General features: G+C 41.2%; 3 protein-coding genes across 5 annotated transcripts; 2 read left to right on the forward strand and 1 right to left on the reverse strand.

Annotated features, from left to right (window-relative positions):
- Positions 1–2765: 2765 nt before the first annotated feature.
- Positions 2766–15320, reverse strand: LOC130914843 (homocysteine-responsive endoplasmic reticulum-resident ubiquitin-like domain member 2 protein). The gene is made up of 9 exons (XM_057834388.1): positions 15238–15320; positions 14370–14607; positions 14197–14274; positions 13906–14001; positions 13701–13825; positions 13524–13625; positions 10743–11054; positions 10555–10672; positions 2766–3639 (listed from the first exon to the last, which is right to left on the reverse strand). The coding sequence occupies exons 2-9, from the start codon at positions 14514–14516 to the stop codon at positions 3481–3483; spliced, it is 1137 nt and encodes a 378-aa protein (XP_057690371.1). The 5' UTR covers positions 14517–14607; positions 15238–15320; the 3' UTR covers positions 2766–3480.
- Positions 6241–7383, forward strand: LOC130914844 (chorion transcription factor Cf2-like). The gene has a single exon (XM_057834389.1). It carries the CDS (start codon positions 6293–6295, stop codon positions 7178–7180), a length of 888 nt encoding a protein of 295 aa, XP_057690372.1. The 5' UTR covers positions 6241–6292; the 3' UTR covers positions 7181–7383.
- Positions 15321–15537: 217 nt separating the features above from the next.
- Positions 15538–23277, forward strand: nudt17 (nudix (nucleoside diphosphate linked moiety X)-type motif 17). Of its 3 annotated transcripts, none has more exons than XM_057834396.1 (9): positions 15538–15594; positions 15940–16070; positions 16136–16240; positions 16329–16503; positions 16573–16598; positions 16664–16759; positions 16818–16916; positions 18260–18387; positions 18445–23277. In XM_057834396.1, exons 2-9 carry the CDS (start codon positions 15996–15998, stop codon positions 18611–18613), a joined length of 873 nt encoding a protein of 290 aa, XP_057690379.1. In that variant the 5' UTR covers positions 15538–15594; positions 15940–15995; the 3' UTR covers positions 18614–23277. The 3 variants fall into 3 exon arrangements, with proteins under 3 accessions (XP_057690379.1, XP_057690378.1, XP_057690380.1); XM_057834395.1 differs by having other exon boundaries at positions 15966–16070; XM_057834397.1 differs by having other exon boundaries at positions 15966–16070; positions 18455–23277.
- Positions 23278–24074: the final 797 nt, after the last annotated feature.

Consider the following 24074-nt stretch of genomic DNA (forward strand, 5'->3'; position numbering starts at 1 on the left):
AGTAACTCAATTACCTGAATGTAAGAGTAATTAGTTACTTGGCAAAGTAATCGGTGATAATTACTTTTTTTTTTTCCCCTCAAAAAAAAAAAAAAAAAAAACATTGGCCACACTATGTGAAGTTTTTTGTGGAGGTTTTTGGTACAATTGGCCTGAGCCCAATTCTTTACCCTAATTTACCCTTTACCCTGAATCAACTGTTAAAAGTTGTTAAAATTGCTCCCATTATTGCATTAGTTCCCTTCTCTCTACTTTCGACATATGAAAGTTTTAAAACTGTTTCATCATTTAAAGATAGATTCAAGTCAAGATTTTGTCGATTTAGAAGTATTTTAGATAAAAAGTTACTTAGGTTCGCTAGGAAGGTTCTCTACAACAGAGCCATCCTAAAAAGCCTACTGCTTTAAGATGGCGGCTGTCTACTAACGCATTTAGTGCCATGTCTGTCATTTTGCATCTAGTTATATCTATATACAGTACATGTGATATCTACCATGTCTACCATATCAACCATAACATGCGGGCGTAGTTTGTCGGCTATCGGCTACAACATGTATTATTGGAGCTACCTAGCATCGCGTTTGCTCGGCGTCACAACTTTCTTGCCTCCTCCCCGCTCCTGCTCTGCTCTGTCGTCTCGGTGAGTCCGTCTCCCTCAGACTTTTCGACCAGTATAGTAACGCATAGTAACGCATGCCTTTCCGTCCTCAGTAACGGTAACGGCGTTGCCAAGATGAGAAAAGTAATTAATTAGATTACCCACTACTGAAAAAAATAACGCCGTTAGTAACGCCGTTATATTGTAACGCCGTTATTAACAACACTGGTTGTGATTGAGGGCTATACAAATAAAATTGAATTGAATTGAATTGAATTTAGCTCTGTAAACATCTCCTTCGCACACGATTTCCATTCACTTCCTATTAGGGACAAATGGTGTCCCTACTTAGCAACAGTAGCTAATGTCATGAGTATTAATGAGCGAAGGTGACGTGTTGCTTGCGGTACGCCATTGTTGAGAGAGGGATTGTAAAGCTTTAGCCAATTAAAAAAAGGCTGCAAAGGCTGTCAAAATTCACTTTACTCAGTTTACGCTGCCTTGTAGCTCTATATATACGTAAAACGGCGCCATTATAGATTGAACGCGACAATCCGTGAGTGGGTCATGCAGCCCATGCGTTAATTGTGTTAAATATTTTAACGTGATTGAAAAAAAAAAAAAAAATTACCGCCGTTAACGTGATAAATTTGATAGCCCTACTTTAAGCCAAAACTAAAGATGCTGGATGAGCGTAAGACATTTTGTCTGTAACATTAGATACAATTAGAAAATGATTTAATTAAAAAATATATATACATTAAAAAAAAGGCATGTCCGATATTTTTTTGCCGATTCCGATACTTTGAAAATGACGTGATCGGACCCGATCGATCAGAACATCTTTAATCATGACTGTCCACATATGAAGGATATTTTCTTCATACGTTTGACGAAGCAAAACACTCGGCGGGAAAAATGTGAACAACTAACTTCTGCGCACGTCCAAAAAACCATTTCAACGCTAGCAAGGTGAAGCCATTCACCTTCATATGCAGTAAACATTTTGTTGGGGGCCATGGCCTATGGATTGACAATCCTGCCCCAAAGAGACAACCATTTTGACATTTTTTTTTTTTTTTAGCGTGGCGTTTTTCCGTGCTGCTTCTGTCTAAATTAATGACCTGAAAAAATTGAAATCTTATTTAGAAATCACAACAGTCATGTAGGCCTATTTTTCTAAAATACGGATGTTTAAATAAATTAGCCATGTTTGGCCTTGGTCTTTTGGTGTAGTAAGCCTGTTCATGTCTACAGGTAGGTTTTAAATTTAACAGCTTTGCCTTTTCTGTTGTAAAGAAACAACCTAAGTAAGGAGGAAGTGTAAATAAATAAATAGAATTAAGATTTGTTATTCATGAAAAAAAGTGTCCATTGGCTGTCACTGAGTAGCATTTGTGATCGCTACACATAAATAGCAATATAAATGACCCCCAAGAACGGTCAGACAGAAGACAAACAGAGGATATAATATATAAGAAAGACGGGGCATATGGTGGTAAAGGAGAGCTTGTTGAAACAGGAGAATGTCATTGTCAGCGGCTTAAAGCAATGCACACAAGAAAAAGGATGAAAAAGCTACCTCTGGATCAGATCGGCTCCTTTTCCCGTTTTTTCATCCCTCGACACTCAAGCTATCTCTAACTGAACATTTGTACAACTATGTTCTTCCACATCTTTACCAGTGAATTTGGCACCAGGGACATCATTTTCAGACAGAATTGGTAGGTAAACATCTTATTCATACATTATTTACATGTACCGGTATCTAGCATGAGGGACAAACGCAAGCTTGACCGCCCTAGCAACAGTTGCTAACGTTATGAATATTAATGCGCAAAAGTGAACTGTTGCGTGCTGTACGCTATTGTAAGCATGTTTTTTTTTCATATACTTTATTGCCACCTTCAGGCCTTGAGAGGTAATACATGCAACGGATTAGAGGTATTCGCTTGTCAAATGTCTGCTAATTTAAAAAATAAAGTTTTATAAATAGACCCTATTATCTGTAGTGATACTACAGTACTACACTAGTTTTTTAAATGAATAATGACCTTTGGCGTCAAACATGTACTCTGCCTTTACCATGTGCGCATGCTGCTACCTGCAGGACTGCGGATGACTTACAGCAATAGCAGAACAAAAAAAATAAAAAGACTAAGACATAGCCATGATTTTATTTTACAAATCATACAAGTGTAAATAGATTAAATTGACAAACCATATCATATAGTTTTAGATCTGTATTTATGTATATATTTAGTTTGACTATTTATATCCCCCACCTCAAACACACACACAAATCCTTATTTCCATTAACTTCTGACCCACAAACATATTACTCAATCCCATTGTTTTTTGTTTTTTTTAAATAGGACCCACAAAAACATTGCCCCAAAATGAACAGAAAGTGACCCAAAGCCAACAGGAATTACACCAAACTCAAAGAATTGCCCCAAAATGAACAGGACGTGACATGTAGCACCCTTACTCGAAAAAAAGTCACCCAGAGTTGGCCTATAATCAACAACAAGTGCCCCAAGATCAAGAGGAAGTGATCCAGAAGTGTCTCCAAATCACCTAAGATTATTTCAACAAGTCAACATTTATCAATTCAGTCAACATAATTTTACATCAGTCAAATTTTCCTCATCATTCAGCATTCCACATGGTTCTACATCATTCAATACTAGTCAGTCACCATTAATCCACACATCTACGCTCTTCCAGTTTACTGACCGACAGGAAAGCATTCACAATCTCTCCAAAATTAGCATGTTCTGGTTATTATTATATTATTTCCTAATAGTTCTTTCCCAGACTTCACTGAGGAGCCTGAATGAAATGTATACAGGTTCACGAGTTTACAGGCTTGTTAAGGACTAACGAGGACGAAGTATTGGCGGAACTTCGGGCGGCCGTTGGGGGTCCCCCTCTGGAACCAGCGAGGTAAAGAAAGCACGAATGAAGGACCAAGCGGTGGTAAGCGAACCGGGAGGATCTTGCCCGGCATCCTCCGTGCCGTCGTCCATCACCCGCTCCTGAAGACACAGAATTGTGCTATTTAGCGAATGATAATGTTTAAGGTGCCTGTGACACGAAAAAGCATGTTCATTTCATAATACACGTGGTATTTTATGGTCCTGAATGAAATGGACCACTTGGATGTGTGAAGATCGATAAATTTATTAAAATTTCTAAATCCCGCGCTACGAAAATGACAGACTTCCGGCTTCGGTCTCGCATTGAGGAAGAGGACGCTGTGAAATCAGCTGATTTTGCGGATTAATTTGTTTATTTTTCGCATTTCACGTCAGCCAAACGGCTGCAGAATAATCTTGCTGTACGAGGGAGAGGTGTGTGCGCCTTTTCGGGGTTTCAAAACGTTCCCATTCACCGGTGGATATTGGCCAAAACAAGCCCTACTACTGTGGGACCATGGGACTTACGAGGAAGTGAGTAAACATTGCGTTTTGTATTATGTCAAATACTGGGATCAATTTAATATGTAGGTGGCTTGCATTTTGTGGCTGACATGCTCCTTGTCCCCTCGGCCGACGACCGGCGGCTTGTCGCACATCCCCCCGCCGGGAGAGCACTATATCCAGCTTATTGTCCTATTCATGTGCCCAGTGTTCTGTCAAATTTTCCAACCGATCAGAAATTGCAACTTTGTGTTAAAAATAGCCGCAAATACAGAGATTACAAAGTAAACACTATAAACTCTCTTTAAATAAAGGACTACTTACATTTGATCATGGATAGACATGTAAAAAGCTCTCCTCATACACATATTAGGCGCTTTCGCACTGTAGGAATTTGAGTACTTGGCTCCTTTAACTATCCCGCCCTCCTGTAGTTCAAGGAGCTATCCTTCGCGAAGCAGTCGTGATCGCACATGGGGTACTACGCCCAATTCGACCTGCTGTGACGTTTTAGTCTGCGCCAGTGACGCATTATTTACTCGCCAGTCGCCACACCAAGCAGCGGCGCATAAGCTAAACGGAAGACAACGAAATGGAGACCGTTGAAGACACCGCAGCAATTCTTGCATGTTTGAAGGGAATCGTTTCCATCAGCGAGCAATCCCAGAGTCTAACGACGAGACTGGTAGCGCACATTAAAAGACAACAGAGCCAAAGGCAAGCAATGTTTCTTCGTTTCATGGAGACCGAAAGGGTAGCAGACGACCGCAGAAGACAAAGGAGGCTACGGGTAAGTGTAAAACTATGTATTTGACGTGTTTACTAAGGATGTAAGTGGTCACGTGATGCGCGAAAAGTAAGGGGCGTGTTTGCGCTGATTTCAGCGAATCACCAAAGAGCTACGTAATATCGTTCCTGCGGCTCCGCGGAAAGTACTCACTTCAGAGTCGGCGCTAAAATGTAGCTCGGAAGACGAAGTCCGCGTCCTAGGTTCCTACATATCCGAACACACAAAATGACGTCATCCACCCCCAAAAGGGTCGAGGAACTGCGTATAGACCCTACCCACGTGACGTCACAACTCCGCTCTCCTGACTGGTGCCGCCCACTTGTCCGGCAACACATCGTGTTGACCTGTTACGGCTACGTACATTCCTCCTATTTACGACGTGTTTTTCTGCTCGTTAACATTAATAATCAAAATGGTGAAGGCGTGTGTGGCGGTCGGTTGCAATAACAGAGAAGATAGACGGAGAGACTTCTACCGGATTCCGAGAGACACGGAGAGGAGAGAGCGAGATGGGCTGCTGCAATTCGACGAGAAAACTGGGCTCCAAACGATTACCACAGATTATGTAGTAGTCATTTTATATCTGGTAAGATGCATTTAATATATATTTAGAGGGTTTTGGGCTGACAACCACAATTAAGATCATTGCTGGGCTAATCGGCGACAACATACACGTATGTAAGTAGTGAGAGTGCTATCGCTAAACCATATAAACATTAAAAGCCCTAGCTCCATTGACAAATGACATGAAATACATTAGACTTGACAGTGGATGTTAGCAAGAACAAAAGATTTTGAATTGAAAGTTTCGTAACTCACCTTCCGAGCACAAGATTCCTGCCGAATTTTCGTGTACGAGGACCTGTTTCACCCAACCAGCAACGTAGCATTTATAAGCCCCCAAGCTCTTAAAGTTTTTCAAACTTTCGTGAGAATAGGTTGATTTTGTGTGGACAAGATAGTTGTAAATATCAGGGTCAGGCAGAGACGGCGAAGGCAGCCGGTCAAAAATCATCGATTTAGGCATCAAATATGGATCTGGCGACTGTATAGAACGAAGCTTTTCCTCATAACGCCTTTTATGCAACAGATCCAGTGAGTTTGCGGCATCAGAAAGCACCGGGTCTTCCATGAAATGCATTTTAAATTCCGCCATCAATTTAAAACAATGCTAATACAGAGTCAAAATGACGGACAAGTGGGCGGAACCATACAGCGAGCACGTGGTTTTGTGACGTAGGTGGGTAGGGCACAAAATGGGCGTGTCGCTGTTTCCGGCCGCCATACTGTACCTCTTTTTCAGACCTATTCTCATTGTTTTCAATTAGTCGAGCAAGTTATAGAGCAATTCATGGAAGCCCCGGTGTTATCTGACGCTGTAAACTCATTGGATCCGTTGCATAAAAGGCGTTACGTGGATTCCCGAAAATTAGCAACAGACAACCTAGCATAGCGCAAGCGTGTTTATTAAAAAGCAAAATGTGTAAAGTCCAAATGTTAAAAGAGTTGATGACACAGCGACTGAACACTGCCGTTGAAGAAATATTCGAATTATTTGAGAGAACCATAACGGAGTACGAGCAGGAACTTTCTCGAAGAAAAGAGGAGAACGACAGACAGCGCGAATTACTGGACTCAGTTTTCACGTATCAATCTGGCCTCGATAAAACAGCAGAAGCACGGCAACCAGTTGCGGTTTCTTCAGAGCGGCAACATGAGTGGACCTCATGTGTGAAAGTGGAAGAGCCCCTCCACATTAAAAAGGAGGCTGCATGGCGCAGTCAAGAATCTGAGAACGCCGATGTCACCACGTCACGGTTGACAATTCTCCCCACAAACCTAGAAAACATCCAGGGTCGCTACCATCAAACTCCAGTGAACAAAAACACGAGCATGGGACCTGGATCGGACACCGGCTTCGCTGTTCTCTCCGACACGGACGACGCGATGTCACGCAACGACGAAACAGACCGCAGCGACGACGCCAAATGTCCCGAGAGTTTCCCCAACCCCAAACGCGTCCGCGTCTTCAACTGCTCGGAATGCGACAAGACGTTCAACCGGAAGGGAACTTTGGACCGTCATATGCGGACCCACACTGGAGAGAAACCTTTCTCTTGCTCATTTTGCTCCAGAATCTTCTCCTTAAAGCATCACATGGACCGACACATGAGAATCCACACCGGAGAACAGCCGTTTTCCTGTTTATATTGCCCGAAAGGGTTCAGAGACCGCAATAAAATGATGACGCACATGTCAATGCATGCTTCCCAGTCGCCGTTAGCTACCACGCCGATGGACGCCAGCGACCCGCGTGACGCTCGTCCGGGAGCGAACGCCACGACGACACGGGAAACGCGTACCTGAGCACCGAGAACGTCTTGCCAACTGCGTAGGAAGTTTAACCTGATCAATATATCGGAACTAGGAGTGGGAACTTCTTGGTACTTCACCATACGATACGATTTGCAATACAAAGCTCACGATAAGGATGATGTGACGATATGGCGATACAACGATTATCGATACATTTGTAGAATATGCTAGAATGATTTTCTGACCAACAACTAATAAACAGAAAAACAAGGAAAAAAAAAAAAAAAAAAGGCGTTACGTGGAAAAGCTTCAGTTTATCCATTCGCCAGATCCGTATTTGATGCCTAAATCGATGTTTTTCGACCCGCTGGCTTCGCCTGACATCTGATATCCTGATATTTACAACTATCTTGTCCACACAAAATCAGCCTATTCTCACGAAAGTTTGAAAAACTTTAAGAGCTTGGAGGCTTATAAATGCTACGTTGCTGGTTGGGTGAAACACGTCCTCGTACACGAAAATTCGGCAGGAATCTTGTGCTCGAAAGGTGAGTTACGAAATTTTCAATTCAAAATCTTTTGTTCTTGCTAACATCCACTGTCAAGTCTAATGTATTTCATGTCATTTGTCAATGGAGCTAGGGCTTTTAATGTTTATATGGTTTAGCGATAGCACTCACTACATACATACGTGTATGTTGTCGGCAATTAGCCTAGCAATGATCTTAATTGTGGTAGTCAGCCCAAAACCCTCGAAATATATATTAAATGCATCTTACCAGATATAAAATGACTACTACATAATCTGTGGTAGTCGTTTGGAGCCCAGTTTTCTCATTGAATTGCAGCAGTCAATCGCGGCCTCCTCTTCGGGTCTCTCGGAATACGGTAAAAATTCAAGTCTCTCCGTCTATCTTCTCTGTTTTTGCAACCGACCGCCACACACGACTTCACCATTTTGAGTATTAATGTTGACGAGCAGTAAAACGTGCAATAATAGGAGGAATTTACGAAGCGCTAATGCATTTCTATGACGAGTATCCGGACATCATGGCGCGGGGGCGTGGCTGTGACGTCACGTGAGTAGGGTCTATAGTTACAACAGTGCGAAACCGCCTATTGTCATATTAGCTGCATAACAACTGCAGCCGCCCTCTTATGAATCTTTCGCTGTTTACGACTTCGCCGTGTAGTAAAGCATTATTTTGCAATATTCGTGTTAACCATTTGGCAGCTACGACCTCCTCCGACGTCGGCAGGTTTGTCCGGTGTTCTGACAAATTTTGCCACCCATCAAAAATTGCTACCTTGCGGTTTTGCGCATGCACGTAACGTTAAAAATGCAGCGATTCCAGAGTAAACACAAACTTTCTTTAAAGAAAGGAATATTTACTTAAGTTTGATCATGTAAAGACATGTACAAAAGTTCTCAAACACATCTTATCATGTTAGCTGCACACAGCAACTGCACCACGCGCTCTCACTGTTAACGACTTCGCCGTGTCGTTAAGTATTAATTTACGCCATTTTCGTGTTGCACATGTATGTTTATGATGTATCTAGTTTAGTTAGCACCTTTGGATAACATTGAGAGTCCAATTGAATGTAAAAAGAGGGCTTTTTCAGCGCCAGAAAAGCTTTGGGAGCAAAATTTTATAAGGGAGCAAATTTTGACAGAACACCGGAGGTCATTGTCCAGCTGCTTCCCCGCAAACGAGCCCTCTGCCTTCAGCAGGGTAACGACGAGCTCTAACTTGTTCGCCGCAGGGCGGGTTGCCGATCGGCGATGACAATCGACAACTAGAGGCGTGCGAAATTTCCGATTCTTAGATTATTCGCGATTCGGCCGTGGAGGATTCGAGAACGATTCACAAATATCCCAATTCCGATTATTGAATTATACCAGGTAAAGCGGAAGTAAAACACAGTCAGCGCGGTCTTTGGGACGCAATGAGGAACGGACCGAGAGTAAATATCATGTTCAACTCACAGCGCTAGATAAAAAAACAATCATACCTGAATGCGGCCGACAGCCGCTACAAGCAACGCCCAGTTACTAGTTGCTACAAACATACGGCTACAGTAGATATCATATATAAGTAGAACTAGATGCAAATTGACAGACGACGTCAGTGTTAGAACACGTATTATTGAACAGAGATGCGAAATGACAGACTTTCCGGCATAAGTAAAGCCGCCATCTTAAAGCAGTAGACCTCTCTAGAAGGCTCTGTTGTAGCGAACCTAATTAACTTTTTATCTAAAATACTTCTAAATTGGCAGAATCTTGTCTTGAATCTATCTTTAAATGATGAAATAGTTTTAAAACATTGACAAACGTAGACAAAAGGGAAATTATGAAATAACGGGAGCAATTTCAACAACTGTAACAGTTGATTCACAACATTAAATTAATTGAATGTAGTTTAAAGCTGCTGATACAGAATGGGGACTGGAGTTTTTTATTTACTGTTATATTTGTATATTTGTTTACTGTTATATGTTAACTTGCTACTGAAATAGTAGTTTGGCTTAGCCTGAGAGGATTTTTGAAAAATTTTGTACAAAACATTAAAAAAAAAAAAAAAAAAAAAAAAAAAAAAGGGGGGGGGGGTGCATCAATAATCGTTTTATAATCGAATCGGAGCCTCTGAATCGTAATCGTAATCGAATCGTTAGGTGCCCAAACATTCCCAGCTCTATCGACAATCCAGTCGTCATGTGAAATGATCCAGGCTAGTTATGTGTGATTTTCCGCTTCGAAGACTTTGAAACATCACTTGGTTCGGGTTAGCATGTTGGCTAGCTGTCGCTCCTCTTGGTTTGTTTACATTCTCCAAAGCCGTTGAAGGGAAATGACATAAGCCCGACTTAGGTGGCATAAAATATCGTTCGGGAGGTGCGACAGTAAAGGTGAAGTCGACAGTTTTGACCATTATGGAGTAATTTTGTCATGTCGTCCTGAATAAATGAATTTTTATTATTTCATATTCCATTTAGCACAAGACTGTTATTTGTCATGACCATTTATTCAGCTATTGAGGAAAAATACTTGGATAAAAGAATATCCTGTAAAAATATTGGAGTAGAGAGACTGAAACAATGACATTTTGCGGCTCTCTTCGTCGCGTTTTCCTCGTTCTGAATAATTCCCCCTCAATGGGCTGAATAGTAAAACTGATAAGCCCATTCTCCAGCTGACGTCGTCCACCTGTTGGGGACCCTAGAGCCCTATATTGGTAGGCATGGCTAACCGGCAGATTAAAAGACTAATTTCTCGTCATCTGCGCTTTGCCAATTTGTTGTATATAGTCGAATCGTCTCAAAATATGATTCTAATTCACGTAATAATTCTATTTAAGACGTTTTTTTTTCTCCTGTCTTACGCACTTTAAGTGCCATTGACATTCACTGCCAGCACGCACCAATTCTTGTATGCCCCGTTGCATCTCTGCTTCCTCCCAAGCTTGAGCTTGCTCAGGATTCGGAAAGTTAGGCCGCCGTTCTTCCGGCGTCCTTAAGGGAATCCAGCCCACTTGGTACCTAAAAAAAAAAAAAAAACGCAACCATGTCACCTTCCATTTCAGGCGGTGCACCCCACTTTTTCACTCACATGTACACCAGCATCATGGCCCCCAGCACCACCATGAAGCGTCCAAAGGAGGAATAAATGAAAACAAAGCTGAGCAGGACGCTGACTCGGAAGAGTGTGTAGAGCCATTCCAGCCAGTCGTGGTCCAGCTCGTCTCCGTTCAACATGCCGCCCTGTGCGTTCATCTGGATGTCGGCGTCAGCCGGAGGCAGGTTCTCTGGCAGGGGGGCGACAGCCGGGAGGGGCTGGACGGCTTCGTTGGGACCGGGCGGGGGCTGCGAGCTGGACAGGTCAAAGCTGCTACCAAGCTGGGAGGCTGCTACTGCTGCTTGACTGAGAGGAGAAATACAACAATATTTTGATTTGTGGATGACTGGCAGCAGAAAAGACTTCAAACACAAAGAAAAATCCCTACTTCTGTAGATGGTTTATCAAGAGTTAAAAAAAAAAAAAAAAGAATCTCCACACTTTGCTACGACAAAGTTATTTTGCTAACACTCTTCCATGGGGATTTTCATCGTGCTTGGTGCCATTACAGAAGAACAAGTAAATAAAATAAAATAATCTGCTGTATTTTAAGTCAAAAGAACTGATGTGTTTGGTAGAACAATATGCTGCCGTCGCAGTTTCATGGTGCATTACGGCCACAAACTATTTTTAATTTGTCCATTTTACCCTGGAGACCGCCGTTTACACACCGCGCAACCGCTTTTAGTTTCAAACCAGCCATAAAAAGAAGTAATTATATTTATTATTCGAAATGCCTATCATTTTTAGCTTAGAATCATTGATTGATTCCGGATATTCAGTAAAAAAGTATTATGTTACTATTAAATTTCTAATATTTAGTGGCGACACGGTGGCTGAGTAGTTAGCACATCCGCCTTACAGTTCTGAGATGAATGTTCTTCCCGTGCCTTACATGTTTTGATGCATTTTATGCTTTATAAAAGATGTATGTCTGAATTTTGGGGGGCTTGGATAGATTAGGGCATTTACAGTTGTGGTCAAAAGTTTACATACACTTGTGAAGAATATAATGTCATGACTCTCTTGAGTTTCCACTTATTTCTACAACTCTGATTTTTCTCCGATAGAGTGAATGGAACAGATACTTCTTTGTCACAAAAAACATTCATGAAGTTTGGTTCTTTTATGACTTTATTATGGGTTAACAGAAAAAGTGATCAAATCTGCTGGGTCAAAAATATACATACAGCAACACGAATTAGCAATTTTGGTGACTTAGAAAGTTGTGTCAGTGAAATGACCTTCATAGCATGGCCTCTTAACTTCTTGTGAGTGATTATGAGTGACTACAGCGGGTGACTTCTCTGAGGCCATTTAAATAGGGCTCATTGGATGCAAACGCTACAATGGGAAAGTCAAAGGAGCTCAGCATGGATCTGAAAAAGCGAATCATTAACTTGAACAAGTCAGGAAAGTCACTTGGAGCCATTTCAAAGCAGCTGCAGGTCCCAAGAGCAACAGTGCAAACAATTGTTTGTAAGTATAAAATGCATGGCACTGTTTTGTCACTGCCACAATCAGGAAGAAAACGCAAGCGATCACCTGCTGCTGAGAGAAAATTGGTCAGGAGGGTGAAGATCCAACCGAGAATCACCAAAAAGCAGATCTGCCAAGAATTAGAAGCTGCTGGAACACAGGTGTCGGTGTCCACAGTCAAGCGTGTTTTGCATCTCCATGGACTGAGAGGCTGCCGTGCAGGAAGGAAGCCCTTGCTCCAAAAGCGGCACCTTAAGGCTCGACTGAAGTTTGCTGCTGATCACATGGACAAAGATAAGACCTTCTGGAGGAAAGTTCTGTGGTCAGACGAAACAAAAATCGAGCTGTTTGGCCACAATGCCCAGCAATATGTTTGGAGGAGAAAAGGTGAGGCCTTTATCTCCAAGTACACCATGCCTACCGTCAAGCACGGTGGTGGTAGTATTATGCTGTGGGGCTGTTTTGCTACCAATGGAACTGGTGCTTTACAGAGAGTAAATGGGATAATGAAGAAGGAGGATTACCTTCAAATTCCTCAAGATAACCTAAAGTCATCAGCCCGAAGATTGGGTCTTGGGCGCAGTTGGGTGTTCCAACAGGACAATGACCCCAAACACACATCAAAAATGGTAATGGAATGGCTAAATCAGGCTAGAATTAAGGTTTTCAAATGGCCTTCCCAAAGTCCTGACTTAAACCCCATTGAGAGCTTGTGGACAATGCTGAAGAAACAAGTCCATGTCAGAAAGCCATCAAATTTAACTGAACTGCACCAATTCTGTCAAGAGGAGTGGTCAAAGATTCAACCAGAAGCTTGCGAGAAGCTTATGGATGGCTACCAAAAGCGCCTAATTGAAGTGAAAATGGCCAAGGGACATGTTACCAAATATTAGCGCTGCTGCATGTATATTTTTGACCCAGCAGATTTGATGACTTTTTTCTGTTCACCCATAATAAAGTCATAAAAGAACCAAACTTCACGAATGTTTTTTGTGACAAAGAAGTATCTGTTCCAATCACTCTATCAGAGAAAAATCAGAGTCGTAGAAATAACCGGAAACTCAAGAGAACCTTGACATTATGTTCTTCACAAGTGTATGTAAACTTTTGACCACAACTGTACATGAAAAACACATCTCTACTTATGGAATTTTCATTTCACGACACTGATTCCAGAACCAATTAATTTCGTAAGTAGAGCTACCACTGTATATAATTTGCGCCTGTAGCCAAAAATGTAAATATTAATGTGCTATTTAACATTGTAATGCTGAGTTTTTGACTTATCATACTCACTACTGCATGTAATAGTGCTGCATATACATCTGCTGCCACCACCACATCTGCATGGGTGTCATTTGGCCACCTTGCAAAAGCAACTGAGCTTCTCCATGAGGCCTTAGGGATTGAGAAGAAAAACAAGCACTCATGTCATCGCAGAGTCGAAAACATGAGGGCATGCGCTCTGCTCACAGTAGAGAGGTGCCAACAGGGCTCTGAAGGTTTACGTTGAAGGGGCCACCCCGATTCCTGAGCCCACTTGGGCCTCCAGGGATAGTGGGACCATCAAGAAGTGCTGAGCTTGAAATTTCAGGACTCTGTAAGAGAAAAGCGAGCACCAATCAGAAGCTGAAGGAGGTAAACTTTTTTTTTTTTTTTAAAATAGCATTGTACTCACGTTAAGTGAGGAGTTGCTGGGGGGCGACGGGGAGCTCGACGGAGGGCGAGAGTTGCAAACCAGATGCAACATATGGTACTCATCTTGTTGATAGTCCTTGCAACAAACCAGAAGAGAATGTTTTGGGGATAAAAAAACGCTAGTATGTGATTTTTTCCAAAAAGAAAGGATTTCAGGTTACATCCTTCATATTTTAGAAGACAGAAAACAACACTTATACAAATACTTTATTGAATGAACACTGTGAATTACCAAAGTCAGCTTAAAATTTCAACCGAAGTGAACGCGTACCTGTCGCAGCACGTCTCGGAGCTGCAGGTGGTCCTGCAGGAGCTTTCCCAGGTACACTAGACGTTGATCTCTGGAGCACTGCAGTATAAATTGAGAACATTTTTAAAAGAGAGTTTGAGAAGAACTTTATGCCGGAAGCCATGATAACAAAGAAGCATTTAAAAGTGTCTCACAGGCTGGCTGGGGTACACTTTAGCAATATGGCTTTTGAGCTTCTCCACCGTCCAGCTGAGAAAGCAGTTGATAGTGCAGTCCTCGTACTTCTGGTCAGGAGCCTTGATGATCAGGGTGACCGAGGTGTCTGCTTCCCCCGACTCCATGTCACATAGTTGTCTTCCACCTTAGGAAGGACAAACTGGGGGACACTTCCCCTTCTACATCATCTGTTGGGGCTGCCACTTTATTCCATCTCTGGAGGAAAAGATGGAAAACATTAATTTGACGGTTGGCAAAATTAATCGATGAATGAACATTTAATCAGTCATCATATAAATGAAAGTTATTTCAATAGTCGATAAAGAAATTGCCTTTATTCTTTTAATTGAGCCTCGATTTAGTAAATATTCTCATAATAAAGTTTTTTGTAGTAAAATACATATGAAAAAAATAGTAAATAATATTTTTTGATTTCCAAATTATATTAAAATACTTTAAATTGAAAAAGAAACAGTACATATAGTCTTAATTTATTACATTTTTTTTTTTTTTTTTTTGTATATTTAACCTTAAAAAATAAATCTTCACATATATTTATTATTTTAAAAGAGGGGTACACAGTAAATATTCTCAGATTTCAGTAGTGCTTAAAGAAAGCAGGAAACCACGTTTATTTGAAAGATTTTAAAGTTTAACAGTACGGCCGGGACATGACATATACATTTTGTGTAATATTTACTAGCATTAGCTCGGCGGCTATCGGCGCTGTTAGCTCGCTTTAGCTCGGTGGCTACCAAAGAAGCACGGTATCGCTACCGATTTTCTCCAGGGTGGTTCTAAAGGCTTATTTCAAACTGTGGTAGAACTGATTTTAACGGAGAGTACCTGTTGAAATGCCTTGATACGAATATATCAACGACGTTTAAAGAGCTAGCACGGCACGAACTTTCGTCGCGGTGTGAATTACGTCACATCCGCTTATGGCAAGCTAGCGATTTTATAAAACTTTTTTTTTCTCCAAATGTAGTTCATAAAATAAGCAGAGGGGAAAAACTAAGAGATGTGACAAGAAAATTTTGGTTGTAGAAGTTAATGCCAAAATGAAATTTTGCCGGAAAAAATATTTTACAGCTCTACTGCTGCTGGATGCATCAAACCAGAGGTAAGCGGATGTGAGGTAATCAATCGCGCGACATTTTAGTTCCTCAAAACACACTTGCTTCTTCTCGTTCTTCGTGTCCCGTAGGTCCACAAACTTTAATTTTTACTATCATTGGCTCTATTTTATGTGTCTGACGTGTGACTACTATGTTTTGTCATTTTACTTGACTTGAAAATAAAACCTCCAAGAAGTGAAAATTCCAATGAATGAGCTGCCTGTACATGTTATTTATAAAATGCTTTACTTAATTGCAGCCATTAACAGTGATGGACGTCCAATCCATTTGAACTTGGAGGGCTCGTTAATGTTTCAGTGCCATTGACGGCGATAGATGTCCAGTCCATCTGAATTGGGAGGGGATAGCAGCGATCATTCGCTGCATTTATGAAATTTACAGGAAATAAATTTGAAATTTGCATTTACAGGAAATATTTTCTGTTTTGGTCGAAAGGAACCTCCAAATGCTGTCAAGTGGCAAGCGATGGACGGATTTCGGAAGGTTCTGGTGTGGGTGTGTCGGGATGGAGCGGCACCACAGAGGGTTCACTTCTTTCAGGTGCGTGACTCTTCCCATTCCTTCAGCAGTAATTGAACTCAGCGTGGAGCCATCTACACCCTCAGAGTGTCACGGGTCACTTCGGCACCACTGACCTGGTGCGTGTCAGCTGTCAAGTCGAGCGGAACCGTTTGGTGGTCTCCGAAGACCCCACAGGCGTCCCACTAAAGGTATTGTACAGTCGAATTGTACATAAATTCCGCGTAAAAGTTTTCAACTTGACTCCTGTTGGTGATTACTTTTTTTTTTAATTATCAGAGGCCCACCTTCTGTCCCATCAAACACCAGTCCTCAACTGCTGCCCCATTGGAGGCTCAACAGCGCGGTGTAGATGTGGGCGTGGCTGTCATCCTGCAGTCATCCAATCACAGAGTTTTGCTGACGCGACGTGCAAAACATCTCCGAATATTCCCAAACCTTTGGGTGCCACCAGGTCAGATGCCTGTCGCCTTCCTGTACTTGGACAAGCACACTTTCCCTAACTTGTCCCCCGTTTTCATAGGTGGCCATCTCGAGCCGAATGAAACGGTACCTTTACCCTGCTTTGCCTCTAAGCTGTGCTAGCTGCGTTGTGATAGAAGTGTTGTGTGTAGCTTGTGGAGGCAGGTCTACGAGAGCTGAAAGAGGAAACGGGGTTGGACATGGAAGCGGAAAAATTCCCAAGTCCAAAGATTCTGGGCGTGTGGGAGGTGAGAGTGATGGAGACCGTGAGTCAAATCAAATTAATCAATGAATTATGTGTGTTAGTCAGTGTACCCCCTCATGCTGAGCAGAGGATACCCCCAGCGGCACCACCTCGTGGTCTACATTCTGCTGAGGTCAACCCGCACACACATGCAGCTCCAGGTAATTTTAGATCTGGTACACAGCCGTAGTGCTGAACTGTGATTAATCAATAGAGCTGCCACAAACGAGTATTTTGATACAGTGGTACCTCTACTTACAAACGTCTCAACTAAGGTTTTTTTCAGGTTACGGCATGTTTAAATGGGAAAATATTGCCTCTTGTGAATAAAGAAATTTCAGGTTGCGAGAGGCAAAAATACTAGGGTTGTTCCGATCATGTTTTTTTGCTCCCGATCCGATCGTTTTAGTTTGAGTATCTGCCGATCCCGATATTTCCCGATCTGATTGCTTTTTTTTTTTGCTCCCGATTCAATTCCAATCATTCCCGATAATTTTTCCCGATCATATACATTTTGGCAATGCATTAAGAAAAAAAATGAATAAAACTCGGACGAATATATACATTCAACATACAGTACATAAGTACTGTATTTGTTTATTATGACAATAAATCCTCAAGATGGCATTTACATTATTAACATTCTTTCTGTGAGAGGGATCCACGGATAGAAAGACTTGTAATTCTTAAAGGATAAATGTGACTTTGTAAATTGTGATTAAATATTGCCATCTAGTGTATTTGTTGAGCTTTCAGTAAATGATACTGTAGCCATTTAACTGTTGTGCCCAAATGCATGATGGGAAGTGCAACCATGACTGTGCGCCGTGGCACCAATTGATATATCTTCTCTGCGTTGGGAAATAACATAGGGTGTTAAGAAAAAGATCAACAACTACCTTACTTCCCCACATTGCTTCCCACGATTATTCTAATCGTTGGGAGAGGGATTGTAGGCTATAGCCATTTAAAAAAAGGCTCCAAAGGCTGCCAAAATTCTCTCTACTCATTTTACGCTGCCTTTTAGTTCCCTATACTGTATGGGTAAAACGACGTCATTATAGATTGAACGCGACAATGCATGAGTGGGTCATGCAGCGCATGCGTTAATTGCGTTAAATATTGTAACGTGACAGATGTAAAAAATATTAGTTCTCGCCGTTAACGCGATAAATTTGATAACCCTACCTTAAGCTTCAACTAAAGACTCTGGAAGAGTGTAACACATTACGTCTGTAACGTTAAATACAACTAGAAAGCGATTTAATTAAAAAATATATATATATTAAAAAAGGCATGTCCGATATTTTTTTTCCGATTCCGATACTTTAAAAAATGACGTGATCGGAACCGATCGGGACATCTCTAGTTTTAACAATTTATCGGCTAGCAAAGTATTGGTTGATTAATTTGTAATCCATTAATTGCCAATTTGTCAGTTATCCGTGACAGCCCTATTGAACAGGGGAGGCCAATTGAAAATGCATGTTGATGATGTCATCAGGAGTGCCTCCGCCCTTCACCTGCTGAAGTCAGTGCTTGTCTTTGGGCCGACGGTCGGCTGGTCAGCGCCGTGGTAGCTGCAGCGGACGGCGCGGCAGACGAACCGCATGGCCTTCCTACCTCTGTCAGGTACGTTTTTGACCTCAGAACCGGCTTACAACTCTGTGACTCTTGACCCCTCCCTAGTGTGTCGCAGGTGTCACCTGAGGGTCGACTGAAGGACGCCTCCTTGCCCGTCCAGGTACTAATGCGTCACGCGCCCCCTACCGGTCCTGATGTAGAGCGAGTCAGCAGTGGGACAACGTTCGCTTTGGACCTTTGGCTAAAGACGATCCATAGTGAAGACCGCCTTTAACCTCCCCAGGCCCACACTAATGAAGTCCTTTATTACACATACAGTGATCCCTCGCTACTTTGCGCTTCAAACTTTTTTTTTTTTTTCTTTTTCAATTAAAATATAAATAAATAAATACGGATGAACTGTCCCGATCCGATCATGTAGTCTCACTCTTCCTCATGCGTGTTTTCTTGGTCAGGCAACGCACTGGAGTTGCTTATTAAAGTTAACGATGATTGACAGACTTTAAGTTTTGATCTTGCCAGAGATGCTTTGAAGCTGAACTTCAAAGCGCAACATGAGTCAATCATCATTTAGCTTGTTAAACAGTTGCTGTGGCAACTCATTGTGTGTAAGTCATACCTGTCAACCGGAGGCCATTGGCAATTTTACAAATATTGACGTATGCCCTTACAAATGGCGTACCGCAAGCAGGCTATTTTTAGACCGTGACGTCGCATCGTAAAGCGGAAGTAAACCCGAAGTGGGACATTATAGACCCACCCTCGCATTGACACAACGTAATTGGTGCTACTTTTCTCCGGTAATCTTTCAAAAACGAACATGCCGATCACACATTGCTTTTTTGGAACTTGTAGAAATGACTCTAGACATTACGACACATGAAGGATGTTTTCTTCATACTTTTCCGGAAACCAAAAACTCGGGAGGAAAAAATGTGAAGACCGAATCAACTTGCGCGGACTTAAACACCAGCTCAGTGAATCCATTCACTTTCATATGCAGTAAACATTATGTTGGGTTGGCATGGTCTTTCAGAGGACAAAGAGGTAAGCCATTTCTATATTTTTAACTTATTTTTTTAGCATAACTTTGTGCCGTACTGCTTCTGTCTGACAATGAATGACCTGAAAAAAATTACAATGGTATCTGACTGCCACTGTTACCGTTTCTGTTATACAGATAAAAAAACAACTTTAGTAAGGGGGAAGTGTAAATAAATTATAGGATTAAGATGTGTTATCAATGAAAAAATTAAAAGTGTTCGTTGGCTGTCACTGAGTAGCATTTGCGATCGCTACACAAAACTAACTAAATTACCCCCAAGAACGGTAAGAGACGTAGGACAACCAGAGGATATATAAGAAAGACAGGGCTGATAGTAAAGGATAGCTTGTTGAAACAGGAGAATGTCATTGTCAGTCGCGTCGATAAAAAAGCTAAAGCTATGCTTAGGTTTGCTTGTTTTTTTCGTCTTTTTCAGCCTTTGACACTAAAGCCATCTCTTTAACTGAACATTTTTATGTTCTCCCACATCTTTGCCAGTCAATTTGGCACCAGGCACATCATTTTCGGAGAGAATTGGTAGGTTTAGCTCTGTAAACATCTCCTTCGCACACGATTTCCATTCACTTCCTATTAGGGACAAATGGTGTCCCTACTTAGCAACAGTAGCTAATGTCATGAGTATTAATGAGCGGAAGTGACATGTTGCTTGCGGTACGCCATTGGTGACTAATCTTACAACGTTGTATATAGCGTGCAATATGAAACAAAAATAAAACTTAATCAAAGAACAATCGATATCTACAGTTACATCATGATTACTAAAATTAAGTGACTTTTTTTATAATTGTATGGAGCACTTTTGGCAACTTCTATCATGTCTTCATGGCTTCACTTCATGGCACTTCAGCTCGCAATTCAGTTTGACTTGAAGGTAGTTCGTGAGTGTGCCCAATTATAAAGTAAAAAGGTCAATTGATAAAATTAACTCACCAATGCTATCTTTGAGTCAGGGAACATTTCTTTAGGTAATTCTGAGAAGTGATCCGCAGTAGTTGCAGGCAAATTGTGTTCGGCAACAAATTGGCAGAGTGAAATCTCCGCTTTCGTCACTTTTTATTCTGCAGACTTCATCTTTATGACCAGTGTTGTTAATCTTACTTTTAAAAGGTAATTAATTAGTTACAAATCACTTCTCCCAAAAAAGTAATTGAGTTAGTAACTCAGTTACCTGAATGTCATTTATTTATTATTTCATTTTGACGTAAAAGTTTTAAAACTGTTTCATCATTTAAAGATAGATTCAAGTCAAGATTTTGCCGATTTAGGAGTATTTTAGATAAAAAGTTATTTAGGTTCGCTAGGAAGGTTCACTACAACAGAGCCTTTCTGAGAAATGTACTGCTCTAAAATGGCGGCTGTTTACTAACACCACCGAGTCTGTCATTTCGCATGTAGTTCCATATGCATGTGATATCTAGGTGTAGATCAGAGGTCACGGAACCGCGGACCTCGGTCCGGTTCTGGACCCCCAAGCCGTCTGGACCGGATCTCAAGCTGTCCGGACTAATACACGTTGCAACAACAAAAATCATTTTTTTCTGTGGGTTTGAAGAGCGGAGGTGGGCAACAAACAAAAACCTTAGCGGTGACGTGCGTGAGCCAGCCAATGGGAGTGAAGCATTTGAAAGTTATTTTTAGAACAGCATGTCTTACACTCGCTTTCCAGACTCCGCGGAGTAACAGTCAAAAACTGAGCCGAATGAAGTTGGAGGAAGAGGCGAAAAGGTACGGCAAATGGCGTGCTCAAAACTACGCAAGATTGATGCAGAAAACAGAGTGTTTAAGGAGGAGTAGACCAGCACATTTTTGTTCATTTTACCTGGCGGCAGCACAAGACCACTATGCCTCATCTGTTCAGAGACGGTGTTCTGCCAAAATCTGCTACATCGGCGAAACGTCCTACATTAGTTGAATTTGACAACCAAAGTACTACCGTGCGCGCTAAACTTGTTTTGTTTGGATGCATACAGGCAGAACGTACTAAAAATGCCTTAAGAAAATACTTAAATGCAGTTATACCAAATAAGGACGGTTTAAATACACTACGTGACTAATGTGGTCAACTGCTTCAAAGCTAACACAAAAAAACACAATGGTTAAAAGTATGAGAGGGTAATACATGCAAAACGTATTTTTGAGGCAATGAAAAGGTTCTAAAAAACTAAATAAAAACAAAAATAGTGAGTACTCGCCGCTTCTTACCGATGTGTGCATGCGTGTGGATGCTTGCCCAAGTGCGCTGAGCGTTGTGTAGACATTTCACTGCATGGTAAGGAATGGCGAACAACGGTAGCGCTTGTAAAAAGCTATTTGAAAAGGGACTATGAGACGAAGCACGCAGCTTTTTCGCAAAGTTTCCCTATGAACTCTGCCATCCGTTCTCAAAAAATAGCGGAATTAAGGGTTCAATGTGATCGCTTTCTTATTTATTACTAATTAATTATTTTTAAATATTATTTATTACTTACTATAAATTTATTTCTTATATTTTATTTACATGTTTGAATGTTGTAATTATCAGCATGGCCATGTAAAGATACGTTTGTATTTTTGGGAAAAAGAAGAAGCAGTAAAAATATTTCCGGACCCAAGATTGTTGTAATTTTTTCATTTCTGACCCAGAGGATTTTTAATTCATGACCCCTGGTGTAGATTGTAGGCTGTCGTCTACAGTCAGGAAATATTGGAGCCACTTAGCCTAGCATCACGTTTGCTACAGCGTCACAACAAACACTCTTCTCTCTCAGTGTCTCTTACTCTTCTCGCGTCATTCAACCAATGTAATGCATAGTAACGCACATGGTCCCGTTGCCAAAACGGTGACAAAATCTGAACGGAGAAAAAAAACCTGTACTGCACGAAAAACGTACAGATTTTGAACGTACTGCGTACACATTTAAAAATCTGTGCTCACTTGTACAAATTACGCTGAAACCGTACAACTTGACAAGTATGGTAAGTGAGCAGCTTGAGCGGATTTGAGTGAATTCACTCAATGAAGCCTCTAATAAAGACAAGCATTTTTCTACTTTGTTGTTGTTCAAAAATAATTCCGCGGGACAGTAGCATGTTTTAAACATATCATAATTATTACTTTTGAAGTGCTTAAAAACTATTTATTGAAATATATATAGATACGTTTTTTTGTGGGGGGAATGAAAATAAATGTCTTAAATGTATCTCTTTACTATGCTAAATCTTATTAAATTAATTTAACACTTTTTTTGGGGGGGGGGCGCTACTTCGCGGTTTTTCACTTATCGTTGCGGGTTCTGGTACCCATTAACTTCAAAAAACGAGGGATCACTGTATAAGTATACTATTTCTGAACGTTTTTGTTTTTACTGCCTGTGTAATATTCATTTTGACCACAAGATGGAAGTGTCAACCTTCACTTGAACTGGACAAAGCCATTCTGAACAAGAAAAATGGGTCAATGAATTCATGAATTAGCAAGGGGGACAATTATTGTTTGCACACAGTAGTCACCATATAAACAAAAAATGAATTGCATTTTATGTTTACGTAGCTCAACGTTCTGATATTTACATTTGTTGGAAGTATTTTAAGTTTAAGGAACGGGCTATTATGGTACTTTTCCTCGCAGAAAGTGAGAAAATGTCACTTTTGTCCACTTATACCCAAGTGTATTTCTTTTAATGAATAGATTCCCAAAGCAGAACCCCTGCAACAACAATAAAAACGGATGGTGAGCATCAATGCTTGATTTCTAGCAAGGATGTCAGCTGCACACTTTGATGTTAAATGTCATGTAGTGCTATGAGGAAGGCAGCATGCCAGTGGGTCAAACTTGACCTCGGGGTCCGCTGCTGCATGGACAGCTGCTCTTTCAACCCCCTCCACACCCTAAAAAATGGCGTGCTGTAAGCATGTGTGGAATATTTGCAATCGTTTCAATGCGCCATCTGTGAGCACGTGCACAAGTCACACTAAAAATATTTAATAAATACAAGTGTCAGGCATATGACCTTATGGCTGCCATCTGTTTCTGTTGTTTCAGTCCCCAGTGATCATTTATTAAACATTTATTTATCCTCTATATTCCATAAAATATTTAAAAATTACCGCTGATATAAATGTACTCAAAGAGGAAAACGTAGAATTTATTTTTTAAACAAGTGTTTCGTTGATCTGAGGCAATTGTAGTACCTCCAATGGCCAGCATTTGGGTGAGAGCGCTGTCAAAGCACTAGGTGTACTCACTTCCTGCTTCTCGACCAATCATTTCAAACGCAAACATGGGAGGGGGCACTCTAGCAGTGCGCATGCGTAAAAAGGTTGCTAAACGAGCTAAACTATGCTAACTGTTGCCATGAGCGTAACCATAAACAGTGCACACGTTCAGTTGTCTGTCATATTTATCTGTGTATGTAAAGTTGCATATTCAGAAGATTGGAATGCGAACGACTGTCGCTAAAGCTAAAACTGAAACTAATTTGATTAAAAAAATACATGTGCCTCAAACATATCCTTGAAATATACAAACAGCGATAGCAACACACGTTAATGATATCTCTGTGTCACGTGTTATCTTTAAAATCCTTTATTCGTCAAACGCGACAGCAAAAAGCAAGTTGTGACTCAACAGTTTGAAATATTGAGAAACCAAGTTAAAACGACGACGACGTCCACCGGAACTGCAACAGGT

The sequence above is a fragment of the Corythoichthys intestinalis genome, chromosome 4 (genome assembly GCF_030265065.1).
Source record: "Corythoichthys intestinalis isolate RoL2023-P3 chromosome 4, ASM3026506v1, whole genome shotgun sequence".
Classification (NCBI taxonomy): Eukaryota; Metazoa; Chordata; class Actinopteri; order Syngnathiformes; family Syngnathidae; genus Corythoichthys; species Corythoichthys intestinalis.